At 49.6% G+C, this 26,464-nt stretch overlaps 1 protein-coding gene across 1 annotated transcript in view; it reads right to left on the bottom strand.

Annotated features, from left to right (window-relative positions):
• PGAP1 (post-GPI attachment to proteins inositol deacylase 1) overlaps window positions 1-25,388 on the bottom strand; it is a 760,293-nt gene extending 734,905 nt beyond the window's left edge. Inside the window, exon 1 of the mRNA XM_085648756.1 lies at window positions 25,071-25,388. Within this exon, the coding sequence (XP_085504882.1) occupies window positions 25,071-25,202 (132 nt within the window). The 5' untranslated portion in view covers window positions 25,203-25,388. The remainder of the gene's footprint in view (window positions 1-25,070) is intronic.
• Between the last annotated feature and the right edge of the window lie 1,076 nt (window positions 25,389-26,464).

The following is a 26,464-nucleotide window of genomic DNA, read 5'->3' as shown; positions in this document are numbered from 1 at the left end:
TCGAGTGTAGTGGCAGAGAGTGGAGAGGCATAGAGTTCAGTGACAGAGTGCAGTGTTGCACAGTAGAGTGGTGTAGAATTCAGTGGTGTAGAGTGGCGTAGCATGTATTTGTGTAGAGTGCAGTGGCGTAGAGTGTAAAGATGTAGTGTGGCATACAGTGCAGTAGCATTCAGTGAAGTGGCATAGAATGTTGCATACTATAGTGGCGTACAGTGCAGTGGTGTAGAGTAGATTGGTGTAGAGAACATTGGTTTTGAGTAAAGTGGTGTAGAGTGCATCGGCACAGAGTGGAGTGGCTCAGCATAGATTGCAGTGGCATAAAGAGGAATGGACGAAAAGATCAGTGGTGCATGGTAGAGTAGTGTGGGGTAGAGCGCATACAGTAGAGTAGTGTAGAGTAGAGTAGAGAGCCGTCAAGTGAAGTCGCGTAGAGTGGAGTGGTGCAGAGTAGAGTGCAGTGATACAATGTGGAGAGGCATAGTGTGAAGTAGTGCAGAGTAGAGTGAAGTGGCGCCGAGTGGTGCAGAGTGATATGGAGTGGTGCAGAGCATAGTGGAGTGGGGTAAAGTGGAGTATGCATGGTGTTGTAGCGCACAGCCATTACAGACAATACATCTTCAATATTTGCTTCCCCTACATTTCAGAATTGCCCAGTGTGCTTCATTTGTTCTTTCCATATTCTGCAATATCTGCACAGTTAATTTAAAGACATTACATTTTATTTTGTGCTAGAAATAGAAACGTAATATACCACACCTCTAGTAACCAGCATGATTGTCACAATAATCCTCTCACTTTTTGAAGTCAGAGAAAGAAAAGTAAACATCAAGCTCTCTGGAAGGCCGAGCCAGACATCTGATCTGATGTGATAAGATATGAACAAGCTATAAAGGCGTGTTTTCAGAAATTCAGCACTAGTGCAAGAATACAATTAATACGGTCTGGGCAAGAAAAGAAACAAACTCATGCTGGACAACCAAAAGCAAAAAGTCAGCAAATAGCACGTATGTAAATGTGAGTTACAAACCACAAAGCCAATGGTAAGCAATGGGAGGAATATATTCCCAGGGAAGCTTGCTGAATGTCCCCGAGATGTCGTTAGCAAACCGGACAGCTGTGCTGTCTGGTAGGATTCAACCTATAAAAGGAGTCTATGTTCAACTTCAAGATTACTTAACCATCTCCTGCACGACTACAAGGCTGGCTTCAGAGCATGCTACAGCACAGAGAGAGAAATATCTTACAAATTGCAGATGATGCTCTCCTGATGACAGATAAATAAGACACCTGTTTTCTGATATTGCTGTACCTTTCAGATGAGTTCAACACAGTTGACCATGCCATCCTTATAAGCACCCTGGAATCAAAAATGAAATTCACCAGCAATGTCCTTCTCGTTCTCCTCCTACCTTTCCAACCAACACCAGTTTGATCACATAGGCACCTCTAGGCCCCAAAAAATCTCTAGTAGCTGCAGAGTCCCCTAGAGTTCCATACTATAGCCTCTTACCTTCAGCCTTTACATGGACCCACATGTGCTCTACTCACAAATAACAGCATCAAGATTCCCCAATATGCCAATGATACACAATTCTACCTGAATGCCTCCTCTGCTTCAAACATCAAATATCTCAAACATTGCCTGCACATTATCCAGACTTGGACACCCAGCCCCTACATAAGCCTAACCCAACCAAGACCGAAAACCTATTATTTGCCAGGAACAAACAAGAAACAGTACAGACCTAGCTCAATGACATGAACCTTGATGGCTGTGAACCCCATACTTCACCCAATGCAAAGTCACTTGGATTCACTCTGGACATCCTCAAGGAACACATAGCCCAAAAACCAAAGACGCCCTGTTCATAGTTCTCGCTTCTAAAGAAAGTGAAGCTGTTTTTTCCAGAAAATATTTTCTATCTGCTATTCAATCCCTCCTACTCTCACATCTTAATACCCTGAGCCATGGCCTCCCACAATCTGGCAACCCCTAAGGCTATTCTGCATGCCAGAACACATTTCATCCAGAGCCCTAAGAAATATGATCACATCAACCCATCCTGATGGAATGCCAATGGTTTACCTTGCCAGCCCTCACTATCTTTAAAACCAGATGCATAATTTACAAAGGCAACACAACCAGCACCCCTCTTATCTTATAGTCAAGCTCGCCATTCTGTGATGGCTCTTGGCACACCTGCAGCCAGAACACCATCAAAGTGCAGAATAGGGAATGTAAAAAAGAAAATGGCACATAGCAGTAGGCCTTTTCGATCTATGCACAAAGGATTTGAAACAACATCCCTGCAGACATCAGGAGAGCCCCAATGCTACTCCAATTTAGGTGAAGATGCACCTCTTTAAAGAACACTACATCACAATGAAAATTGGGTTGTTAGTTGACAGGGGTTCACCGCACTCAAATAATAAACACAATCCTTGTCAGGGTGAAACACAAGAGTCCCTAAATTAACATATGCTTAACCAACTGGTATCTTGGCACGAAAGAAGTCTGGCTTAACTTGGAGGCAATGAGGAAAGTATGCATACAGCACCTGAACAGTAATAAAGTGAAAACGCAACACAAGAAAAATCCCAAACCTATATAGAGTAAATCTGATTAAATAGAATGATACCAAAAGGACAAAAATCCAGTCAGTAGAACTGGAGGTATTAGTGTTTAAAGTGTAAGTGACCTGAGGAACGTCACAACTTCAGGTTGACAGCAATGGCACCCAGGTCAGATACAGGGACTAGGTGAGTCTCGCGGAAGAGTTATTACCTCAAGTGCGACACAAAGAGTGCTGTTCGCATTGGCCGCAAACAGGTCATGAGTGCGTGGAGCGGGTCAAACGTTATGGGCGGTTACTGCTTTAGCACGACAGGCTGTTTTTTGCATCGCAGGTGGCCGTTGCTGTAGCGCAAAGAACCGGTCGCCACTTGAGCTTCACGTTGGTGCTTGGTTCAAAGTTCTGGGGCCAGATGTGCGACTCTTACATTTTGCGACTCGCAAATTGCATCGCTTTGCGACTCGCAAAATGCAATTTACTACAGTGTCTCAGACACTGTTAGTGATTCCTAATGGGGTCGCAAATTGCCTGCCTCATTAATATTCATGAAGCAGGTGCTATTTGCGACCCCATTTGGTATGGCTAACACTCCCAAGGATGGGTGCCTGTTGGGGTCCGCAGACCACCATGTCTGTAACTGCTTTTTAAATAGAGCATTTTTTTTTTTTATTGTTTTTTAAATGGAGCCCGTTTTCCTTAAAGGAAAATACGATGCATTTAAAAAAGAAAAATGAAATGTTTCGGTTTCATTTTTTAAGAGTAGGCAGTGGTCCCTGGGACCACTGCCTGCTCTTAAAAAATATTCTCGCACACGCAAAATAGCGTTTGTACATGCCAGGAACCCTTTTTTGCGGTCGCAAAGGGACCGATTTCCCGTTTGCAACTGCAAAAAACTGTTGGACATCTGGCCCTTGGTCTTGTGTTGCCCATCATCATAGACAGTCACAGTCAGAGTGAAGAGCAGGTCCTACTGGAGCTTTGAGTTCACGGTCATCACTGGTGGTCAATTCCAGGCATGAAGAGTTCACTTTGTGAGGAGCCCAAAATTTCTGTTGCTTCAACTTTTCTTCGGGTGGAGTTTGACTGATGACGGTTAAGTGTCCAGTACCTGGGTGGCACCTCCTGGGGATCAGGACTAACTCCAGAAGAGGCCAGCACCAGAGCTCAGAGAGGTCCATTTGTGCTGGTCAGCTTGGCAGTTGAAGGGAGCCTCTGGAAGCTTGTTGTGACCCTGCTGCTCAAAAAGAAGGTCATCCAACTGACCCATGAAGTCACTTCTGGGAAGCTGGAATTCAAGGCAATCAGATGCAATCTTTCTTCTTCAGTCAGCACGGCAGTCCCTCTTACTCAGACAGCAGGGCAGTCCTTCTTCTGAAATCCACAGGTCCAGGAGAATTCTGAAGAGAGCTTCTAAAGATAACAAATGTACACCTAGTGCCAGACTTTGTGTGTGTGAAATCCCTGGCCAACCCTCCACAACTAGTTCTTCCCCTTCCCCTGGTCCTGACTCTAAACTGACTAGGATGATAAACGCAAGGCAAGATCAGGCCTGGTGTCTGTTTCCTTTGTGTGTTGCAGGCAGGGCCCTTTGAAATGTAAGGGCAGGGCACACCTCCTCCCCAGCCATCCTGTCAGAAAGAGGTTTCCCCTCACACATAGGCCTCTTTGGTCTCAATATCTGGAAGCAATACATAACCCACAACAGGAGAGCCATTTACTGTCACATGATCCAGGACACTGGTAGAAAGGTACAGTTGGTTTGGGCAGAAAAATGCAAAATTTCTAAAAGTGACATTTACAAAATTGCAACTTAAAATCTAACTTTAACATTAAAGAGGATGTTGACTTACAATTAAATTTAGTGGCAGCAGCACATGTCTATCTGGTCCCCAACTGAAGTTAGCGCTTCTTAAGTGTAATAAGGGAACCCAGTGGTAGTCCATGGGAGAGGTAGGCCTTACAACTTTGAAAAACAAATGTATGAGTTTTTCAATGTCAGTCTCTAAGGCCTACCTTGGGGGTGACTTACACGTTTTAAAAAGCACGAATTAGACTTGCAAAAAGGTTTATTTTGCCAGGTTGAAATGGCAGTTTAACACACCACCACAGGCTGCAATGGTAAGCATCAGACGTTTTAAAATGCTACTGTAGTGGGTGGCACAATGAGTGCTATGTGCTATGTTATGTATTCTTGCAGTGTGCATATTCCTGAGCATCTTGGTGCTATAGGTATTCTGGGAAAGCAGCCACAATACATTCACTGGCCACCTTTGGGCACAGCTAAGTTTTGCGTTGTTTTCAGTAAGGCACTTTTTTGGGATGCTCCAGAATGCATTTCCATGCATGGTCGGTTAGTTCAACCCCTGAGTCCGTCGTCCTTTGCTCCCTAAGGGAGGTGAGAGCTGTTGTCGCGTGTGTTCGTACTCCAGTGTATAACCAACGCACTAAGTGTCTCCCAGGTCCCATATAATAGAGGAGGTGTACTAAGGCGTGCTGCGGGGGCTCAGTCCGCTGTGGGGCCCAGGTAGCTCTGATGTAGTGTGTGGTAGCTGCATGTAAGAGATACAGTCTTGGCGGCGCCCCCGTGACTTGTAGGAAGGTATCGTGGTCCATCAATGTGCCATCCCCAAAAAAGGCTCCCACCTCATCTATCCCACTGTCCGTCCATGCCTCGAGTCTAGCCTGTGTGAGTCTCCTCTGAGGCGTGGGCATGCCTATTAGGGGTATATTCCCAGCGTACGGGGTTGCTACCGACGTGTATGCCAGGGCCTTCCTCCAGCATACCAGGGCAGTCCTCAATAGTGGGGGGCAGTCAGGTGGAACACGAGCCCTCAGCAATAATAGGGTGTGTAGCTCCCCTCTGTGCAGCCTCTGCGGTGTAAACCCAATCTCGCCCAGATTCCTCCCCGCCGTCCAATAGGATAGCCACTGGAGTTGACTAGCATAATAGTATCCTCTGAAGTCTGGGACTCCCAGGCCACCACTCTGCGTCCCCAGCTGGAGCTTCCTGAGACTTATCCGTCTCCGACCCGCACCCCATATAAGTGTGAGCAACAGGCTGTCGAGCGTCTTAAAAATGGATTGTGGGAGGTTCACCGGCAAGTTCCCAAAGTAGTAAAGCAGACGAGGCAGCATCACCATCTTAGCAATGGTGATCCGTCCCATTACGGAAAGGGGCAAGGAGGACCAGAAGCCCACACTAGCCCGGAGCCCCGTTATTGCCCGTTGGATATTGCCATCTATCTGGTCCTCCGGCGTTCGATATACCTGTATACCAAGGTATTTAAATGTAGTGGAAGCCACCATGAAGGAGTAAGTGCCAAATCGCAAACGAGTTACTTGTGCTGTTTCTTTGAAGAAATAGCTTGTCGATTTGTCGGGGTAGATAGCCAGGCCCGATAGTCGCTCAAACACCGCAAATGTGTCCGGGAGGGGGGCCGCATCAGCGGTAAGGTCTCGTAAGTATAGTAGCATGTCGTCTGCATAAATAGACAGTAAATGGTACACTCCGTCGATACAGATACCAAGTTGGGCAGCCGACCGTCGGAGTGCCAGGGCTAGCGGTTCTAATGCCAGCACGAACAGCAATGGGGACAGAGGGCATCCCTGCCTTGTGCCGCGATGGATGCTGTAGGCCTCAGATATATAGCAGCCCGTACGGGCCCTGGCCGTCGGGGACGTATATAATAAACGGACCCATTGTAAGTATGTGTCCGGGAACCCAAAGCGGTGGAGCGTTGCAAACATAAAATCCCATGATAGGGAGTCAAACGTCTGCTTAAGGTCCAGTGCAATACATCCGGCCTGGTGGTGAGTCCTTGGGGTAGACGCCATAATTGCGTGCAACCGTCTAGTATTAAGGGAGGTGCTGCGGTTTGGGAGGAAACCACACTGGTCACAGTGTATAAGTGCAGGAAGGTGCGGTTGTATGCGGTTGGCGAGGGCCTTACTCAGTATTTTGTATTCAGTAGCCAACATAGAGAGGGGTCTATAGTTTGACATGTCCAGCCCGTCTCTCCCCGGCTTGGGTATAGACATAACCAGCGCCTGCATCGTAGAATCTGGTAAGCGCCCCATCTCCATGGCCGTCTTGTAGACGGCCTCCAGAGTGGGCACCAAGGGCTCCGCATATGTAAGATAAAACTCGACTGGGAGTCCGTCAAGCACTGGCGTTTTATTACGGTTTAAGTCTTTAATTGTGGTTCGGATCTCCTGTTGGGTGATTGGTCCGTCTATGTTTCTCCGTACTTCCTCCGAAAGGGTCGGGAAAGGGAGGTCTTGGAAGAAGTCGGCAATAGAGGAGCCGTCTACCAGGGAGGGGGGGGGGGGGGGGGTTCCATAAAGTTTACCAAGGTAGTCTCTGAAGGCGCTGTTTATTTCTGCCTGTGTATGGACTACTTGGCCCGTCATAGTGCGAATGCTAGCTATAATCGGCGGGTCGGGTCTGTCTCTGACCATGCGGGCTAGCAGGGTGCCTGCTCTGTCCGCCTCTACATGTTTACGCTGCAAGTAAGTTTTGTGGTCTATTACTCTCAGTGTATCTAGGGTTTCCGCATGCTCTATGTGAGCGGATTGCAGCCTTTCTCGCTTTGTAGGGTCTGATATCACTTCCCTCTCCAGGGCATGTAGCTTATTCTCAATATCTTGCAGCCTCTGGTGTGTCTCTTGGCGGGCCCCCACCAATTGTCCTACAGTCGCACCTCTAATCACTACCTTCAGAGCATCCCATTCTATCAAGCGCAAAGTCGCAGTATTCCAATTATCGGTTAGGTAATTAGTAACCGTGTCAGAAAGTGTCGCGCGGAAGGGGGCGTCTTCGAGCAGGGATGGGTGTAGTTTCCAGGTAGGCACAATGCCCCACTGAAGTGTGAGTTCTAAGGGGCTATGCTCGGAGAAAGTCTTAGCTAAGTATGTGGAGCTGTGTATTTTCTCAATAAGTGAGCTGGAGCAAAGAAACCTGTCGATTCTGGTGTGCAGGTCATGCACCGGGGAGTAGAAGGAGTATTCCTTGTGTGCCGGGTATAGACAACGCCACGCATCCGAGAGTGTCCACCCGCCTACCCACGTGGTGAATTGGTCCGTGATCTTACTAACGGTCGTACCCAGGAGGGGGGGTGATCTGTCCCAGCCAATATCAAGCACTGCGTTCCAGTCCCCGGCCAACACCCAGGGGATTCCAACCCAATCAGCCAACACTCCACTCAGTCGACCTAGAAAGCGGTCCTGATCAAAGTTAGGGGTATAGATACTCCCAAGGACCATCAGAGACCCATCAAGTGTTCCCTTTACCAGTATGTACCGTCCCTGATCGTCTATCCGTCGTTCCAGTGGGACAAAGGGAACCCCATGACGTACCCAGATAGTCGCCCCTCTAGCAAAGGCAGAGTAAGTCGTGGAATATAGGGTCCCTCTCCATTTTTTCCTCATTTTCTGCGTTTCAGAGTCAGTGAGATGAGACTCCTGGAGGAATGCTATTTGAGTCTTACGTCTGAGTAGGAATGCGTGTATGCGATGTCTTTTCTGTATTGCCCCCAGTCCCCTCACGTTCCATGTGAGCAGGTTGTACGATCCTATTCTATCAGCAGTCCCCAGCATTGTCTCGTGTAAGAGCGGAGCGTATCTCCGTGTGGCCCCAGTGAGGCAGTACCGACCAGGAGACCCTTTTCCGAAACAACTTGAACAAAACGTGGCACAATGCCTAAACCGCGTTGGGCCCAACAATAGTGCACGAATGGTACGTAACGATTAATAGTGCATTCGCCATAGGGGGGGTAACCAATTCTGCATCCAAACATATTTCCTTAGATGGCCCAGTACTCAGTGGCTCAACGGTACCCTGTCTCCCGGTGGGGAGGAGGGGGGGGGGGGGGGAAGAAAGGGTTGCAGGGTAGGTGGGGTGCTAACATTAGCGTGTGTAGGATATCAGTACATATCATATAGTTCCCCCATGAGCATCAGACACGTATGGGTAGCTCACAACTGAATGGATACGGTGGCAGAGCCCACGGCCAGCAACGCACCACCCAATCACCAACCCCAGCATTCCAACAGACCACCCAGCAAATTATCATTTAGTAAAGCATATAGCAATTGTTCAGTTGCCGGGTGCTTGCCCGCCTTGCGTTAAAGGCACTAGTAGGAGACTCAAATGTCAGTGTTCCAGCTTTTCGCCTTATTCATCCATCAGGTCGTCGGCCGCTCTCGGCGTGATGGTAGAGAATAGTACGACACTATTATCGGTGTCAGAATGAACCATGCCATCCTCCGAGTCCGTGGCGGTCTTGTTCAAATCATCGCGGAATGAGCTGGCCACCGACAGCGCCCCCTCCCGCTCTCTCCGCTGCTGCTCTCGCAAGGGTCCCGCTCTGCCTCTCCCGTATTTAGTGCTCTGTGATCTTCCAGAGGTCCGCTGCCGGAGCTTTTCCGAATCCTGTGAGGAGCTCTCCATACCGACCGCCTGACTGGGACCGATGCCCATGACCTCCATCCACTCCTCCACATCCGCTGGGCTCTCAAAGAAAGGAGTCTTCTTGTTGTGCAGCACCTTGAGGCGTGCAGGGTAGAGGAGTGCATATTTAAGCTGTGCAGTCTGCAACTTTTTCTTTACTGTCTGATAGGACGACCTCTGTCTCTGCACCATCGCAGTATAATCCGGGTATAATGAGACACGTTGGTTTTCGTACTGTATCAGTGTTCGTTCCCTAGCCTTCTGCAGGAGCATGTCGCGGTCTCTATAATTGAGGATTTTAACAATTAGAGGTCGGGGCAGCGCCCCAGACCTTGGCTGTCCCGTCGGTATTCTGTGCGCTCTCTCTACACAGAAGTAGGGTGAGAGTCCCTCCGGGGCTACATGTTCCTGGAACCAGGTTTCCATGAAGTCAGCCACCCTATTCCCCTCACAGCGTTCCGGCAGCCCTATGACGCGGATGTTGTTGCGCCGGTTTCAACCTTCCGCATCCTCCACTCGGTCCAGGAGCGACGTAAGCCGTTGCAGGGAGGAGGAGTGATCAGCCACCGCAGGTGTAAGGTCCGCCAGGGATTGGCCGTGTTCTCTGACTGTTTCCGCCAGTTTGGCGTGATCTGCCTTCAGCAGTTGCAGCCCCGTGGTCAGCGTACCCAGTTGGAGCTCCATTGCGGCCCTTGAGTCCCGTATCTCCTGCAGGATGAGGTCCAGCTTATCCGGCACGCCCTGCGCGGCAGCCGCCATGGACGCTCCCCGCAAGGGGGGGCCACCGGCCCGGTCCGGTACCATGGGGGGGGGCGGGCGGTATCCCGCTGGTTCTCCTTACTCTTGGTCCTTCCCATGGCTTCACACCTCCACCTCCTTCCCCGGCGGATCGACCTCGTAGGTGATCTAATAGGGCTTCTCTCCCACTCCCAGGACAAATGCTGCTCGATCTTGCTCCTCAAGTGGGTATCGGTGGAGAGGGGGGGGGGGGGGGGGGGGGGGGGTCGGCGGCTCCACTTCCAGATCAGCTCCGGGCCCCAGCCCAGCAATAGAGGCGCCGACCTCCCCAGCAGGGAAACCATGCACCCCGGCCCCCAGGGCCGGCCAGGTCCTCCTTTACTCGTCTCTCTCCTCCCACGAATTCCCGCGCGGCCACCTCGAACTCCTGTCACGGCCTCCCAGTGAGTCCCCGTGCCACTGCTTTTGTCCCCTAGTCCGCCGCACCCCACGAGAGAGGGCTTCGTCGGTTATGGTCTCGAGGGGGGAGACGATGGCCGGGCACCACCCCAAGGCTCCCCATTCGCAGCCCCCAGCTGGCTTCACCCTCGTAGCTCCAGGAGGGGCGGGGGGCCAGGGAAGAGGGAGGGGGTTTCACGTATTGGCACGCTCTGGTTCGTGCGACCTCCTACCACTTCACAGCCTGCTCCTCCTCGCTTCCTAGGTGCTTGCCCCTTCTCCTGTTCTGTCCCTTAAGCGCCCGTCAACAGCTCCTGGTGTAAGGAGTCACGTATTTGGCCCTCAAAGCTCAGGCGTGCACGAGACCTCCTCCCGGCGCCATCCAGCGCGGCTGTGCCGCCTCTCTCGCCACACCTTTCGCCGCCAGCCTAACTCAGTCATCGAGGCCGGCGGCAGGGGAAGAATTCAGTCATCCCACGCTCTATCACGAGGGGAGGGGGGGGCCACGTCCTTGATAAAATCAGGCCGGCCGGCTTCGCAGCCCACCTCCTCTGGCCACCGCGCGCACCTTCTTGGCTCACCTCCGCACTCCGACCGTCTCCCGGCCGTCCCCCGGCAGCCCCCCGCTCCCGTCCGGAGCTCCTCGTCGTCCGGCAGGGCCCCCGGGTCTTTGGCTGTCTCTCTGGGTCTGCCCAGCCAGCTCAGCGTCCAGCGCAGGGGCTCAGGGAACTAGGCCTCCGCCTCCAGGCGCCGTCGGGGCTCGGTGCAGCATCTCCATTCGGCGGCCCGCCCAGCACTCCAGCCCCCGGCTCCCCTCGGCGTCACAGAGCAGGTAGGCCTGCGTTCCCAGCGGTTGTACCTCCGCTCCTTTGCAGCCTACGTGCCGATCACGCCGTCACCGGGGGTTGAGGACATCCGCCGCTGCAAGCCCCCCACAGATGGAGCCATGAAAACGGCTTGTAAGTGTTGATTCCCCCCGGAAGGGTCCGGAGCTCTACCGAGTCAGGTCCGCCATTGCCGGCGGTTAGCCACGCCCCCAACCTAAAGTGTATGATTCTCAGATTGCCATTGGGAGAGAGTTTGCCAGTGAGGGCGCAGATATGTTCCCATTCCAATGGCGTCAGTGGGGGGTCAAGTCTTTCATTCTAGCGACTCAGACTTCTATCAGTGTCTCTCACTTTCTCCTCCCTCACGGCTCTGTACAATTTAGTAACCATCTGGCGTCCTGTGGGTGCTACTAGGAGGAGCTGTAGGTCTTTTAGTGGGGGCGGTTCAGCAGGGAATATCGTATAATGTGTTTTAACTGCTAGCTTCAAGCGATGCACCGTGAACTGAAATAGCGGGGATTGGTTAGTAATGTGTTGCAGATTTTCAGATGTAATAAAGTGCCCATCATGATACAGGTCCTGCATTTGATCCATTCCAGCCTCTATGAGTAATCGCATCGATCCCCGTTCTTGCGTCACTGTAAGTGCTGCGTGATATGCGAGTGGTAAAGCCGGGACATACAGGGGAAGCTTGTCTGGGAGTCTCCCGATTGCCTGCCAGGCACCTTTTAGTCGCATCTAGGGTGTTGATTTCCGACCTTGGTGTGCCTCTGTGCGTGTGTGTAAACATTCCGGCTAATGGGATAGGGTGTGCGTCCCCATCTTCCACTGCAACGTGGGGTGTGAAAGCATGTGGATGATACCAGTGATACACAATTGCGCTTGGGCGCACAGGAAATAAATGTAAAAATCTGGAGCGTTGAATCCCCACCATCGTAATTCAATATGAGCGTGTTCCAGCCCACTCGAGCTTGTTTACCCCCCAGATTAGTCTGAGCAGTAGGGTTTGCACATTCTTAAAAAATTGGGTGGTCAGTTTTATAGGAACATTACAAAACAGATATAAAAAGCGTGGCAGAATGACCATCTTTATGAGAGCAATACGATCCGCTAGGGACAGTGGTAGGGTCGACCATCTGTCTACTTTGTGCTCCAAATCTACGCAAGCTTTTCCGTAGTTCTCCCTTACGACCACTTCAGGGTCTCGATGTACCCACACACCCAAGTACTTAACTGGTTCTGTTGACCATATCAATGGATATTCCATAGTCGGGGGAGTAGTTATAGTCATTAAAGGTATTACTACCGATTTGTCCCAATTGATTGTGAGGCCGGACAACAAGCCGAAGCGAATGTATTCCCGCAAAACAGGGGCGCGGTACTGCTGTGGTTCGCGAATAAACAGTACCATGTCATCGGCATATAGAGATATGCCAACCGGATGATGACTAAAATTTAACGCTGACTCTCTGTGCCGCTGTCTGATCAAGGGTTCGAGCATAATGGCAAATAATAGTGGCGCCAGTGGACAACCCTGACGGGTGCCTCTCTCAATCCGAAAAGGTTTGGAGGTGAGTCCTCCAACACACACAACCACACCCAACTGCACACACCCAACCGCACACACACAAACAACCACACATCCAACCACATCCAACCACCTCCACACATCCACACTCGCACCCACACACAACCACAACCACACACAATCACACACACAAAACCACACACACACACAACCCCACACACACACAACCACAAACAACCCCACACACACACAACCACACACACAACCACACCCAACTGCACACACACACAACCACAACCACACACAAAACCACAACCACACACACAAAACCACACACACAACCACACACACACACACAACCACAAACAACCCCACACACAAAACCCCACACACACAACCACACACACACACACCCAACTGCAACTGCACACAAACAACCGCACATCCGCACACACAGCCACACACACAACCGCACATCCACACCCACAACTGCACCCGCACAACCACACACACACAACCACACACACTACCACACCAAGCATTGGCATAGCCAATAGGTCTCGCCTTTGGGAACTTATAAGTGTTTAGCCACGCAACAGTTGATGTGGTTGCACCAAGGATATTGTGCTGCAAACCTAAATACTTAGAAGGTCCCAAAAGCGAGACCTATTTGCTATGCCAATGCTTGTTGATGCTTTGCACCCAATTAAACAGCGCTGTGTTACTTTTTCTTCATTTTTTCACTATACAGAAAGTAACCCACCATAACATTACGACTGCATTGCAGCTTTTGTCTTAACATTACAAGTTACATTGTATTTTAGCATGCGTGTTGTCTAATTACTGGTTACCTGACCTGGTTGATCCAATTAAGGGCTGTCCGCTTGAATTACATTTAAGCCACAAGCGATTTTCACACACTTCCCCTTCAGTCCTCCGAGCAGGCTTACACTATAGGCTTAGCTAATTTGTTAGCTTCTGCCATATGTATTGTTCTATATTTTGTATATGTTTCCTTCTCTTATTCTTTACTGAGTGTGTTTTACTTTACTGTTTGGTAAATCTCATAAACCTTCAATCAACACCCAAAGCCCATTTCAGTGGGGTCGGTGAGTTTCCCATTTAGATACACCGGTTTAAAGCCTATTTACAAACGGTTTTGTTTTCTTCTGTAAGTGGTGAGTTAAGATGGCAATCAATGTGGCTTTTATTTAATGCAGGCACACACAAACCACGGGAATACAACGACCAGAACACATGCAGACAATGTGACGATCACAGGCTTACATGGACACAGAGCAACACAGGTATCATGCAAAAGGCAACATGCTCACAGACACCTCTGCACACAGGCAACACACTGGGGCAAACATGTTGGCAAACATTCTCACCTACAAAGCTACCATGTGGCTCCATGTCACGTCCGATGCCTTCCCATATTCCTAGGCTTCTGGCCCAAAGCATTTTCATGCTTGGCTTTTCAGGTCCTACTCGATACAGGGAAAGAAAACGTTCGAGTCCAAGAAAGCTAAGCTGTGCTGACTAGCACATGCCGAGCCATTGGCAGCCATGTCAATGCACAAATGAGCACTTGGATGGAAAATAAAGAAGTAAATTCACTACGATGGTAGCTGCTTATTTTTGTACTACTGCTTTCACAAGATTCATTGTCTCTGCAACAGCGACATGTCTTGTATGTGTGTCGAAACTGTAACAACGAAAAAACGTTGAGGTCTTCACTGCATTTTCAGTGGCGTACATTGTGAACAAAAATATGTTTACTATCAAATTGGTGAAAGTGCTTCCCCAGGGCCTGGACTGTAATCTGCATCAACTGCCACATTGGAAGAGAGTGCTATTGCAGGAGGGCCGACGGAAGAGCAGGTAAATAACACTTGACTCAAAGACTTATTCCAGCGCAAATTGTATAAATTACATAACTGACACAGTTGAGTATACCGGTGCCTACTATCACAGTAACAACGTGCCTGCCTGTTGTTTGACCTGGCCCTCTCTGCAGTGTCACCCCCAAACATTTTGCCTTCTTCCTATTTTTTTTACTGAATTCGATTTTGTTGGTCTCAGGACTCTATGAACTTTACCACTGCTAACCAGTGCTAAAGTGTTTGTGCTCTCTTGTAAAGTGGCACTACTTGTGCTCAGGGTCTGTAAATTAATTGCTACTAATAGGCTTGCAGCACTGATTCTGCCACCCACATAAGTAGCCATTTAACCATGTGTTAAGCTTGCCTTTGCAGCCTGTGAGTGTGCAATTTTAAACTATCAATTTTACCTTGCAAAATAAACCTTTTGCCAAGCCCAAACCTTCCTTTTTAATACATCTAAGTCACTGCTGGGATAGTGCCTGGACAGCCCAGAGGTCAGGATGCAATGCATTTAAAACATAGGACATGTACTTTAAAATGTTACATGTCTTGGTAGTGAAAAACTCTTAAATAAGGTTTTCGCTACTGCAAAGCCAATCTCTCCCATAACATAACATTGGAGTTGCCTTATTACATTTTATAAGTGTAATTTCCAATGGGAAGGGAGATCTATTTCACATTTGGTGTCTGGAATCACAATTTAAAAGTCCTAACTTATGGTGAAGTTGGATTTTAAATTGCAATTCTGAAAATAGAACATTTAGAAAGATGGCCTTTTCTTGCCTTAGCCATTTAGTGTTTGTAGCCTGTCTCTAGTCACATGATTGGGTGAAGCTGGCGGTTGAGCTTTGTGTATTCCTCCTTGACAGCCACACACAATAGGGAAGCTTAGGTGCGCCTGGATGGGCCATCGCTAGCAGGATGTTAGGGAGGAGCTGCGCACAGCCCCACTTACACCAGAAAAGGCTGTGTCCTGCCTCCACACAGAGGACTGCATACCCCCTGTAGTTAGTCTGTAGCCTGGGTAGGGGAGGCAGGATGCCTGGGGGTTTCAAAGAGAAACCTCTAGAAGCTTCTCCCCTACTTCAAAGGCACAACTGAGTATAAATACTGGACCTCAGACACCAACTCCTCAGTACACTTCTGGACCTGTGGATACTCTGCCAGAAATAAGTAAGGACTGCTATGCTGCTACAAGGACTGCCACTCTGCTGGACTGCTGCCCTGCAGTGCTGACCGGATGCCTCTTGCCTGGGAAGAAGACCTGGACCTGCAACTTCATCTTGAACTCAGGACTGCAGAGTGACCCAAAGGGCTAGTCTGCTGGCCTCCTGAACTGAGCCTCCGGGACATAAACAGCTCCATAACCAGCTATTGGATTCACCTGCAGCATGTTCCTGACCCCCTAAGTGGAGCCTCTCATGTCCTGGACCCCTGGTGTGGCTCGCCTGTCCGTGACACCTGGCCTACTCTTCACAACATGCCGCCTACCGCCAGCAACGCTTTTCTTGATCCCCCCGACCCTCTCCAACGCCAAGGGGACTCTTGGCACAAAACTTGAGAAGGTAACCCTTCAGCTGGACTAATCTGGAACTGTATCCGACCCACGCTCTATGGCCGTTGGCCTGAACTTTTAACTTTGACCTGGCCCAGTGCGGCCAGATAGCTGCGTTTTACACCTTATGCTTTTAGGTGCTATTTTACACTTTACTGGTTGAAAAGTCATAACTACGGTTCTACTGATTGGACTTTTGCTGTTTTGGTCTGGTTTTATTTATTACATTTTACTCTATTTTTATAACTTGACATGGGTGCTTTTTGTGTGTTGTTTTCATTGTTTTACTGTTTGAATTGTTGCATAAATACTTTATACATTGCCTCAAAATTAAGCCAGACTGCTCTATGCCAAGCTACCAGGGGGTTGAGCGATGGTAATTTGGGGTTTGCTTGTGCCTTACTCAGACTAGGACTGTGGTTGCGGCTTCACCAGGGCTCACAAACCAGTCAACCAGTAACTCAATTTTGAACGCCTATGCAGATTACTGCTGCTGCTTTTACCTTGCAGAAAATTTGTGGTACATTTTTTTCCGTCAAACAAGTGTCTCCCCATATAAATGACAGACGAGACAAGAATCAGGAGGAGCAGAACTCTGGAGGTATTGTCATGCCTGGTCCTTGCTCAGGATATACTTCTGGAGCGCACACTTCCTCAGAGAAGATTGTGGGCACAGACGGTCTTATTACCTAATTATAGCTAATTAGTCAAAAGCTGTGGGCAAGACAGCATTTTCTGCTCCAAAGTATCAGTTTAAGGTAACGCCTTTTGGGTTGAAAAATGGTCCAGACACTTTTCAGTGTCTGATGAACCAAGCTCTCGCAGGGTTGAAAGAGTTCTAAATGGCCTAGCTTGATGATATTGGGGTGTTCAGCAATTCATAGGAGGACCACCTGAGGCACCTTGAAAAGGTGCTGGCCATGATACAGGAGGTGGAACTGACTATAGCATCAGGTGGGGCAGATCTCTGTAGTCTACCTTGGGCATGAGATGAGGAACAAGAAGATTTGCCCGTTGGATGCCAAAATTGACCCCCACCCCCAGGGCCTTAACACCCTCACGGGTGAGTAGCGCGCTAACAATCCCGATTGATTGTGTAACGCCCTGAACGTCTCAGGATCGTTTAACAGACACGACAATGAGGACGCAACCACTTGTGAAGGGTTAGTTCTTTTAATGAAGGCAAATAAAATACAAAGAACAAACAAAAGTTATAGTCACTGGAATCCTCCAGGCTAAGTACGTTACCAGCCCACAGCACGGATGGTCCTAACCGTCCTCTGCATATACGCCGATCCCGGCGTATGCCAACAGAGGGCAGAAATGAAATGGCCGACAATGCCAATCGGTAGGCTGTGAGGGGCACGAAGAGTGTTGGGGAGAATCGAGGAGTCAGGGAAACACCCAGCCGGGGTCTCTACCTGAAGGGAGCAGCCGCTCAACCTCTTCCTCAGACTGCACCGGGACGCGGAGTCACCTCCTGGTGATGCGTCACCGATACCCCAATCACAAGCAAGAAGACTGAACCGAGAGCAGCCGCTCGATCGATCCTGTGGACTTCCGAGTCTGTAACGCGGCAAACACCTCCTGGTGTGCGTTACAGCTGGCAGTCCCTGTGTCTCTGGTCGGGCTGGGAGTTACGACTCCAACCAGCAAAAGCGCCACTGCGCTTGGACTCAGCCGAGTCAAAAAGCGAAGCTCAATGGTTGACCGGTAGAGCTTCCGGGTCCTTCACAGGTGACGATGGGGCAAGACACGGCCCAGGGAGTAACGACTCGACCTACCTCCGTTCTTGCCTTACTGGAGCACCACTCCGGAACACTGCTCTTCACGAAGCAGGTACGTCGGTGTAAACACAATATCCGACAGCCTTGTACCTCCCGGTTCCTCCCTTTATAGGGCGTGTTTTCCTTGAGTTATGTAACAGCTCTCCTGTTTACATAAGGGCGTGTTTCCCTTGAGTTATGTAACAGCTCTCCTGTTTACATAAGGGCGTGTTTCCCTGGAGTTATGTAACAGCTCTCCTGTTTACATAAGGGCGTGTTTTCCTTGAGTTATGTAACAGCTCTCCTGTTTACATAAGGGCGTGTTTTCCTTGAGTTATGTAACAGCTCTCCTGTTTACATAAGGGCGTGTTTCCCTTGTATGACAGGAATTCTTGACAGTACATCCTCCCTCTCAGCGGCTCCCCACGGGTCCAGCGCTGGCAGGAAAACGCCGATGGAACAAGGAGACCAAGCGCGGAGCATGAACCCCTTCAGCCGGTTCCCATGAATGCTCCTCCGGGCCATAGCCTTTCCACGCAACCAGGTACCACAGCTTCCCCCTGCGCCATTTGGACGCCCGTATGCCCGACACTTCATACTCCACCTCCGACTCCACGCATACCGGCCTAGGTGTCCCAGACGGCTTGGAGGGTGCTGGTTTGAGCAATGATACATGAAAGACAGGGTGTATCCGCAATGACTGGGGCAAGCACACCTTCACGTTCACGGGACCCATACACTTGGTAATTCGATAGGGGCCCATGTACTTGGGATGGAACACACTGTTCTTTCGAAACCTCATGTTTCTTGTGGATATCCAGACGTAGTCTCCAGTGCGGTACAGTGGCCCGGGCCTTCTCTTCCTATCTGCCGCAGCCTTGTATCTTCTCTTGGCCTCTATTAGGACAGCCCTTGAGCGCATCAATGTGTCTTTTATGTGTGCCACCCTGTCCGCTGTGGCGGGAATCCTGTCCTCTCTGAACGGATGTAGAAATGGCAAGAACCTGGGATGTTGGCCATAGTTGCTATAGAACGGAGATGACTGTGTGGAGCTGTGAGTGGCGTTGTTATAGGCTATCTCTGCAACCCATAGCAAGTCGACCCATTCTTCCCTGCCCTGGTCCACAAAACATCGCAGATACTGTTTGAGCGTTTGGTTCAGGCGCTCGGTTTGGCCGTCCGTTTGAGGGTGGTAGCTGGTGGACAGGGCGGTCTTAACATGCAGCGCAGTGCACCAAGTCTTCCAGAATTGCGCAGTAAACTGCGACCCCCGGTCCGACACGATCACCCCAGGTAATCCATGCAGTCGTACCACATTCTTTAGGAGTAGTGACGCCAATTCCCCGGCCGTAGGGACTCTCTTGCAGGGGATGAAGTGCCCCATTTTCGTCAAGTAATCCACCACCACCAGTATTGCCGTCATCCCCTGGTCTACCGGTAGGCCCACCACGAAGTCCAGTGATATGCTATCCCATGGTCTATCCGGGGTTGGAAGTGGATGTAAGAGCCCTTGGGTTCGGCCATGGTCGGCCTTCATGGTAGCACACGTAGGACACTCCTGTCCCCACCTCCTGACATCCACTCTCATGGTTGGCCACCAGAAATGCCGTCCCATGCTAGCCACCGTTTTTTCAAAGCCCAAATGACCTGCGCATGGAGAGTCATGGCACCAGATGAATGCTTGTTTCCTTAGCCTAGGCGTGGGTATCAATAGGCACCTGCCCTTCAGGGGTATCCCGTCCTTCAGCTGCCATTCTCTGTGACTGAGGAGCCACCTCCGCCATGCGAATGACCTGATCCCTCTCTTAATTCCCCTCAGGAAAGTATCCGGTTGGATAACCCCCAATACCATCCTCGGGGAAATGATGGAACGCTCGGTCGCAGGCAATGGTTCCTTAACTGCAGATTGACGGGACAGGGCGTCCGCCTTTCGGTTTTCCGTCCCCGGCCGATATGTGATGCGGAAGTTGAACCCCGCAAAGAAGATCATCCACCGCAGCTGCCTGGGAGAAAGGTGTCTAGTGGCCGTCATGAACTGTAGGTTCCGATGGTCCGTGTACACCGATACCACATGTCTTGCCCCCATCAACCAATGCCTCCATTCGGTGAAGGCGTCCTTGATTGCGAGAAGCTCCTTCTCCGCAATATGGTAGTTGCGTTCGGCGTCGTTGAGTTTGCGGGACATGTACGCAACGGGATGAAGCACCCCTGTGTCGTGGTTGCGTTGGGACAAGATAGCCCCCAGCGCCACATCCGACGCGTCCGCTTCCACCACGTAGGGGAGATCCGGATCGGGGTGAGCCAACACCGGCGCCTTACCAAAGGCGCTTTTCAGGGCCTCAAAGGCTTTGTTCGCTTCAGGGGACCAGACAAACTCCTTGGACTTCCTCAGTAGCTGTGTGATTGGGGCCACCAATCCTGAAAATCCATCTATAAACCGCCTGTAAAAGTTGGCGAAGCCAATGAAACTTTGGACGTCCTTCACGCTTTGGGGCACCGGCCATTCTTTCACCGCCTTGATCTTTCGTTCTGCCATCTCCTGTCCCTCTGGACTCAGCATCACTCCGAGGAATTCCACGGATGTGACGTGGAAGTCACACTTGCTGAGTTTACAAAACAGCATGTTTTCCCTCAGCTTTTGGAGTACAGCTTTGACGTGGTGTACGTGCTCCTCCACACTGGACGAATAGATGAGGATGTCGTCGATATATACGACCACGTAGATATCCAACTCCTCTCTGAATACCTCATTCAAAAAGTACTGAAAGGCTGCCGGGGCGTTGCACAGACCGAACGGCATGACGAGGTACTCAAAAAGGCCGAACCTGGTCTTAAAGGCGGTCTTCCACTCGTCTCCGTCCCTCATGCGCACCAGATGGTATGCCCCTTTCAAATCCAACTTGGTGTAGATACGAGCTTTCTTGACCTGTTCCAGAAGTACACTGATGAGAGGCAAGGGGTACCGATTTTTTATGGTTATCGCATTCAATGCCCTAAAGTCCACACAGGCTCTCAGCTCCCCATTAGCCTTCGGGATGAAGAAGAGTGGCGAGGCGGCCGGAGACTTGGACGGGCGGATGAATCCTAGCTTGAGGAGTTTATCCAGGTACCCCCGGAGATGCACGTTTTCAGGCTCCGTCAGGGCATACAGCCTGCCGCTGGGAACGCTGGACCCTGGCACCAGGTCGATCTGGCAGTCAAACCGTCTATGTGGTGGTAGCACTTCCGCCTTCACCTCATCAAATACATCCTCAAAACTGTGATAAGCCTGGGGGAGAGCCACATCTTTTTCTGCCGCTATAGCCACCGTCTGACTCCCGCTCTCATCTGCGTCAAGGGATTCCGTTCTTATTCCACAATGCAGGATGCAATACGGTGACGTCATTTCGATGCGATGTGTTGGCCAATCCACAAAGGGGTTGTGTTTCTGTAGCCACGGCAATCCCAATATGACGCCATATTGGGGCGCTCGGATGATGTTAAAATCGATTTGTTCCAAATGGTTCCTCCCATATCTCATCGGAAGGACCCCCGTGTGCTGTCCGATGGGCCCCGTCACCAATCGCCTTCCGTCTACCGCATAGACGTCTTCGGGTACTGCTTTGGGAAGAAGCACTAGCCCTAGCCTGCATGCCTCGTTGTGGTCCATAAACATGCCAGTGGCCCCTGAATCCACCATGGCCACAACGGGTATCCACTGGTCATGCACTCCCACGTGCACCGTGATAAACAGGTGTCGTTGTCCCTTAGTGACCGAGTTGGAAAGTGAAGGGATGGATGAGTGACTCCGAGATGCCCCTTCTCTGGTCTTGGAGTCCTCTAGTTTTTCCGCCGGTATGTCCACCACGGCTGTTACCGACCGGTTGGCCCGATAACGTGACGTCTTCGGTTTGGCAGGGCATTCACGTACGTAGTGGCCTTTTTTGCCACAATATAGGCACAATCCTTGTTTACGGCGTGACTCTTTCTCCGTGGCTGTGAGGCTCGCTCGTATTGCGCTGATGTCCATGGGTTCTCCCTTGGATGCGGTGGAAGTTTCAGGACTTCCCACCGTCACATAGGATGGAAGGGATTTTCCTTTTCTCCCATGATCCCCCTTTCTTTCACTTAGCCTATGTTCCAGCCGTAATACCAGGTTGATAAGGCCCTCACATGTCTTGGGTTGAGGGTCAATATGAGCCACGGCGTCCTTGAGCTCATCGCACAGCCCTTGATGGAAGAGCGCCGTCTGTTTAGCAACAGGCCACTTGGTTTCCGCAACCAGCCTTCGGAACGCGTTGAGATACTGCACCAGGTCGTTGGATCCCTGTCTCAACTCAAGCATTTCACGGTCCGCCGTGTACGAGTCAGCCCTTCTGTCGAATACCTTCAGGAATTCCTCGCGAAAAGCACCCCAATCACATAAGAGGGGGTCGTCCCTGCTCACCAGAGGTACGGCCCATTGTGCCGCGTTTCCAGCCAAATAGGATATAAGGAAAGCCACACGAGCCTGACTCGTGGGGAACGCCTTTGGTTTGCACGATAAATGTAGCGCCACTTGTGTGAGGAATACCTGCACTGTGTTAGGATCCCCACTGTACCTCTCTGGTGTTGCCAAGGGGATGGCTACCGGCATTTCCACTACTACCGCAGGGGTCTGGTTCGTGAGGGAGGTGCTGGGCGTGAGCGGGTCCAATTGGATAGCATCCAGTCTGGCTTTTACATCGGCTGTTTCTTGCCTAGAGGCAGCCACTTCAACTTGCATGGCCGCTAAAGCAGCCAGCACATCATCAAGTGTTGCCATGTCTGTTATCGACCGGGAGACAGTTAGTGTTATTACGGTCGGATATTTTGTAACGCCCTGAACGTCTCAGGATCGTTTAACAGACACGACAATGAGGACGCAACCACTTGTGAAGGGTTAGTTCTTTTAATGAAGGCAAATAAAATACAAAGAACAAACAAAAGTTATAGTCACTGGAATCCTCCAGGCTAAGTACGTTACCAGCCCACAGCACGGATGGTCCTAACCGTCCTCTGCATATACGCCGATCCCGGCGTATGCCAACAGAGGGCAGAAATGAAATGGCCGACAATGCCAATCGGTAGGCTGTGAGGGGCACGAAGAGTGTTGGGGAGAATCGAGGAGTCAGGGAAACACCCAGCCGGGGTCTCTACCTGAAGGGAGCAGCCGCTCAACCTCTTCCTCAGACTGCACCGGGACGCGGAGTCACCTCCTGGTGATGCGTCACCGATACCCCAATCACAAGCAAGAAGACTGAACCGAGAGCAGCCGCTCGATCGATCCTGTGGACTTCCGAGTCTGTAACGCGGCAAACACCTCCTGGTGTGCGTTACAGCTGGCAGTCCCTGTGTCTCTGGTCGGGCTGGGAGTTACGACTCCAACCAGCAAAAGCGCCACTGCGCTTGGACTCAGCCGAGTCAAAAAGCGAAGCTCAATGGTTGACCGGTAGAGCTTCCGGGTCCTTCACAGGTGACGATGGGGCAAGACACGGCCCAGGGAGTAACGACTCGACCTACCTCCGTTCTTGCCTTACTGGAGCACCACTCCGGAACACTGCTCTTCACGAAGCAGGTACGTCGGTGTAAACACAATATCCGACAGCCTTGTACCTCCCGGTTCCTCCCTTTATAGGGCGTGTTTTCCTTGAGTTATGTAACAGCTCTCCTGTTTACATAAGGGCGTGTTTCCCTTGAGTTATGTAACAGCTCTCCTGTTTACATAAGGGCGTGTTTCCCTTGAGTTATGTAACAGCTCTCCTGTTTACATAAGGGCGTGTTTTCCTTGAGTTATGTAACAGCTCTCCTGTTTACATAAGGGCGTGTTTTCCTTGAGTTATGTATCAGCTCTCCTGTTTACATAAGGGCGTGTTTCCCTTGTATGACAGGAATTCTTGACAGATTGATAATAATAATGCATATGTATTTGAAGACCTTCGACGTCAGGCTGGTTGTTACTGAATGCACCTCTTCTGACTCTGCCTTGATTTACTGGGCCTCCTTGTTGCCTTACCCTCAGGACCACCCCCGGACCTTCACCTTTTATCCCACAGTCTCCCTATTTGAGGTTCCTAGAGTTATGTTTTTTTCAGCGCCAGAACTGACAAGCATTACATTAACCTGTGGTTCATTCGTCGAATAGGACTGTTCTCACACTGAGATAGGAAAGAAGTCTTGTGTGAACTCAGTGGCGACAGCAGATAACTAGTCATCCAGCTCAGGGAAAGACAGGAATAGGATGGAGGAGCCAGGGAACAGCAAGCTAGTATTTAATGAGCATACTTGGGTGCATCTGGTTATGCCTTCTGTGTAAACTAGTATAATTCTCTAGTAAAATACAAACAATGAATAGAACGGAAAATATTGATGATTTAATGAGTACCCCTTGCAAATTGGGAGGATGGGCATGTGTTCCGCAACAGAGAGACGGCTACCCTCGTGTGTGAGGACAGGCTGCTATATCTGGGAACCCCAAAGTTTTTTAGGAAGCAGCAATTTCAATCCAGTTAAATGACAGCCATGGCTGCTAGGATGCCTGGACCTCCTTCAGAGGACAATACAATGATTACCACTCAATGTGGTAATAACAGTTGTTATTTGCAGGGACGGTCACACAATTGCCAAATTGGGGTAGAAAGCACTACATAAAAACAGTTCTTTATAATTACTATGAGCTCTACTGCGACTACCTGCAGTCAACAGGGTGCTCCTATCAATACACTGCACGCAGCCTTGCTAAATTGCCTGAAACCATCGACAGTTGGTAAAGTAATCCATACACAAACACGAACCGACTGGTAACTATTTGGAATGCGCGTTACACATAATTTATTTTCGCACAAGAACAATTGATCGCCGACCGCAAAGCCAGTATCAGCAAACCAACAAGATTCAAAATTATTGCATGAAAAACAGCAACTTACGTACAAGAAGACAGACAGGATGTTTTAGCATACAGCTGACTTTTAAAGCTATCCACCCAGTGGTTAAAATAAAATATAATCAGAACAAAAACAACGCAAGTCACAGAAGCGGAGACTGCACAATTACATCCGTAGACCTACAGTTTCATTTTGAAAGGGAATCAACACATTTTCTCCGAATTTTAAAACTAATGATCTACAATAATTGATCGCAATAAAGCGTGCGAAAGCTAAACAAAACCCCTGCAAGGTTACCATTTTTCTGTCATACTGAACACAAAATCATAAATATCACATCGAGTCTAAAACGAAATGTTCAAGGGCACGGAGAGAAGTACAGTATGGCACTGCCCACCTGAAGATGCACGCCACTAAAAGAAGGACTTACCAGGTACTCGGGGTACTCAAACATGTAGGTCATGCTACACCTGTTCTCTTCATACATGAAAAACATATCTCGCATTCCTACGGCCACCAAGCACACAAGAATGCCGTAAAACACTCCGGCGGAAGCCTTCATTGTTCAGCCGATTGTTTTTTTACGCTTAAAATGTTTTTAGTAACAAAGGTGGGAGTAATAAACGATCACTTTTCCTAGGGCAGAGCTGCACGGCAGCTAACCACCCAGCGGTCTCTTGAGTAGGCTGCCGCAAACAGCATTACAATCTGTTCAAGCTGAAAAGACACTTCCTGATGACGATATGTTATCCGGCTCCTCATTGGCCACATTTTCCAGGAATGGCTTGTCCTTGTAAATGATGTACTTTCATTGGACAGTGAGGTCTATTCCTACAGGTGTTCTTAAGGGGCACAGTGAGAGGTAAAGTAGTGTGAGAATGGAACCTATATTCTCTTGAAACCGGCGATCACAAACAAAGCAGACAAATGAAGAATAATTATATCGTATAGCATTTTGTTCTCGCGAAAATTAATTGTAAGAGTGAGGCATTAGGCATTTGATTGCTAACTTCTACTAGGTTTTTAGTTCTACGCAAATTATAATTAAAATACAGACTTATGATTGTGCAACACTAATAATGCGGCGAGGCTTACTTTTACTTAATATATGGCATGACAAGATGCAAACGGGATACTGATTTACCACAGTTTTTAATAATTTGGTTACAACATGCTTTTCTGGGATCAGAATTCGCCTCCGAAACGGAAAAATCGGAGAACTAGATAAGCAGAGGAGACACTTCCATGCTGACACAAGACACTGAGGTCCCTGCACGCTGAAGTTTCAACAGGACATCACTTGGGGGTGTCCAACTCATGACCAAGGCGGGTTCCTACATTCTCTCCCATTAGGTTGGCTATTTCCTAGGGCATTCTAGCTTTACACCCACATGCATGCTAGGTACACTTAGGTAGGGTCCGCATCGTAGGAGTACGCTTGATTACTGTCATTTTTATAAGCCTGCATATATTCACTGTTTTAGCACCATGGTAGAATTCTACCTTCTATTTACTCTGCTGATGCTTGTAATCTTTTACGTTTGCTTCTGTCTAATGATTGTCGCAGCAAACATGTTTTGTACTAGAATGACGCTGGTTCAATAAATACTTACTGAAAACGTCCCCACCGTTTATTCTGTGTATCTCTCTGAGACTAACTGAGTACGATTGCCGGAGCTAAAAGTACTGTACTGTCTCCGCGATCCCTGATGGATCAAGGGTTGTCATGTTCGATAGTTGGCAGAAACGATTTGCTCCTTAGTAAGGTTAGGGTGCTTATGGTGGTACTGTAAGCTAGCTGGTCTATAAGCTGACAAATCCTAT

The sequence above is a fragment of the Triturus cristatus genome, chromosome 3_2 (assembly GCF_964204655.1).
Source record: "Triturus cristatus chromosome 3_2, aTriCri1.1, whole genome shotgun sequence".
In the NCBI taxonomy this organism is placed as follows: Eukaryota; Metazoa; Chordata; class Amphibia; order Caudata; family Salamandridae; genus Triturus; species Triturus cristatus.
The sequence above is the reverse complement of the archived record's forward strand: the minus strand, read 5'-3'. Positions and strand labels throughout refer to the sequence as shown.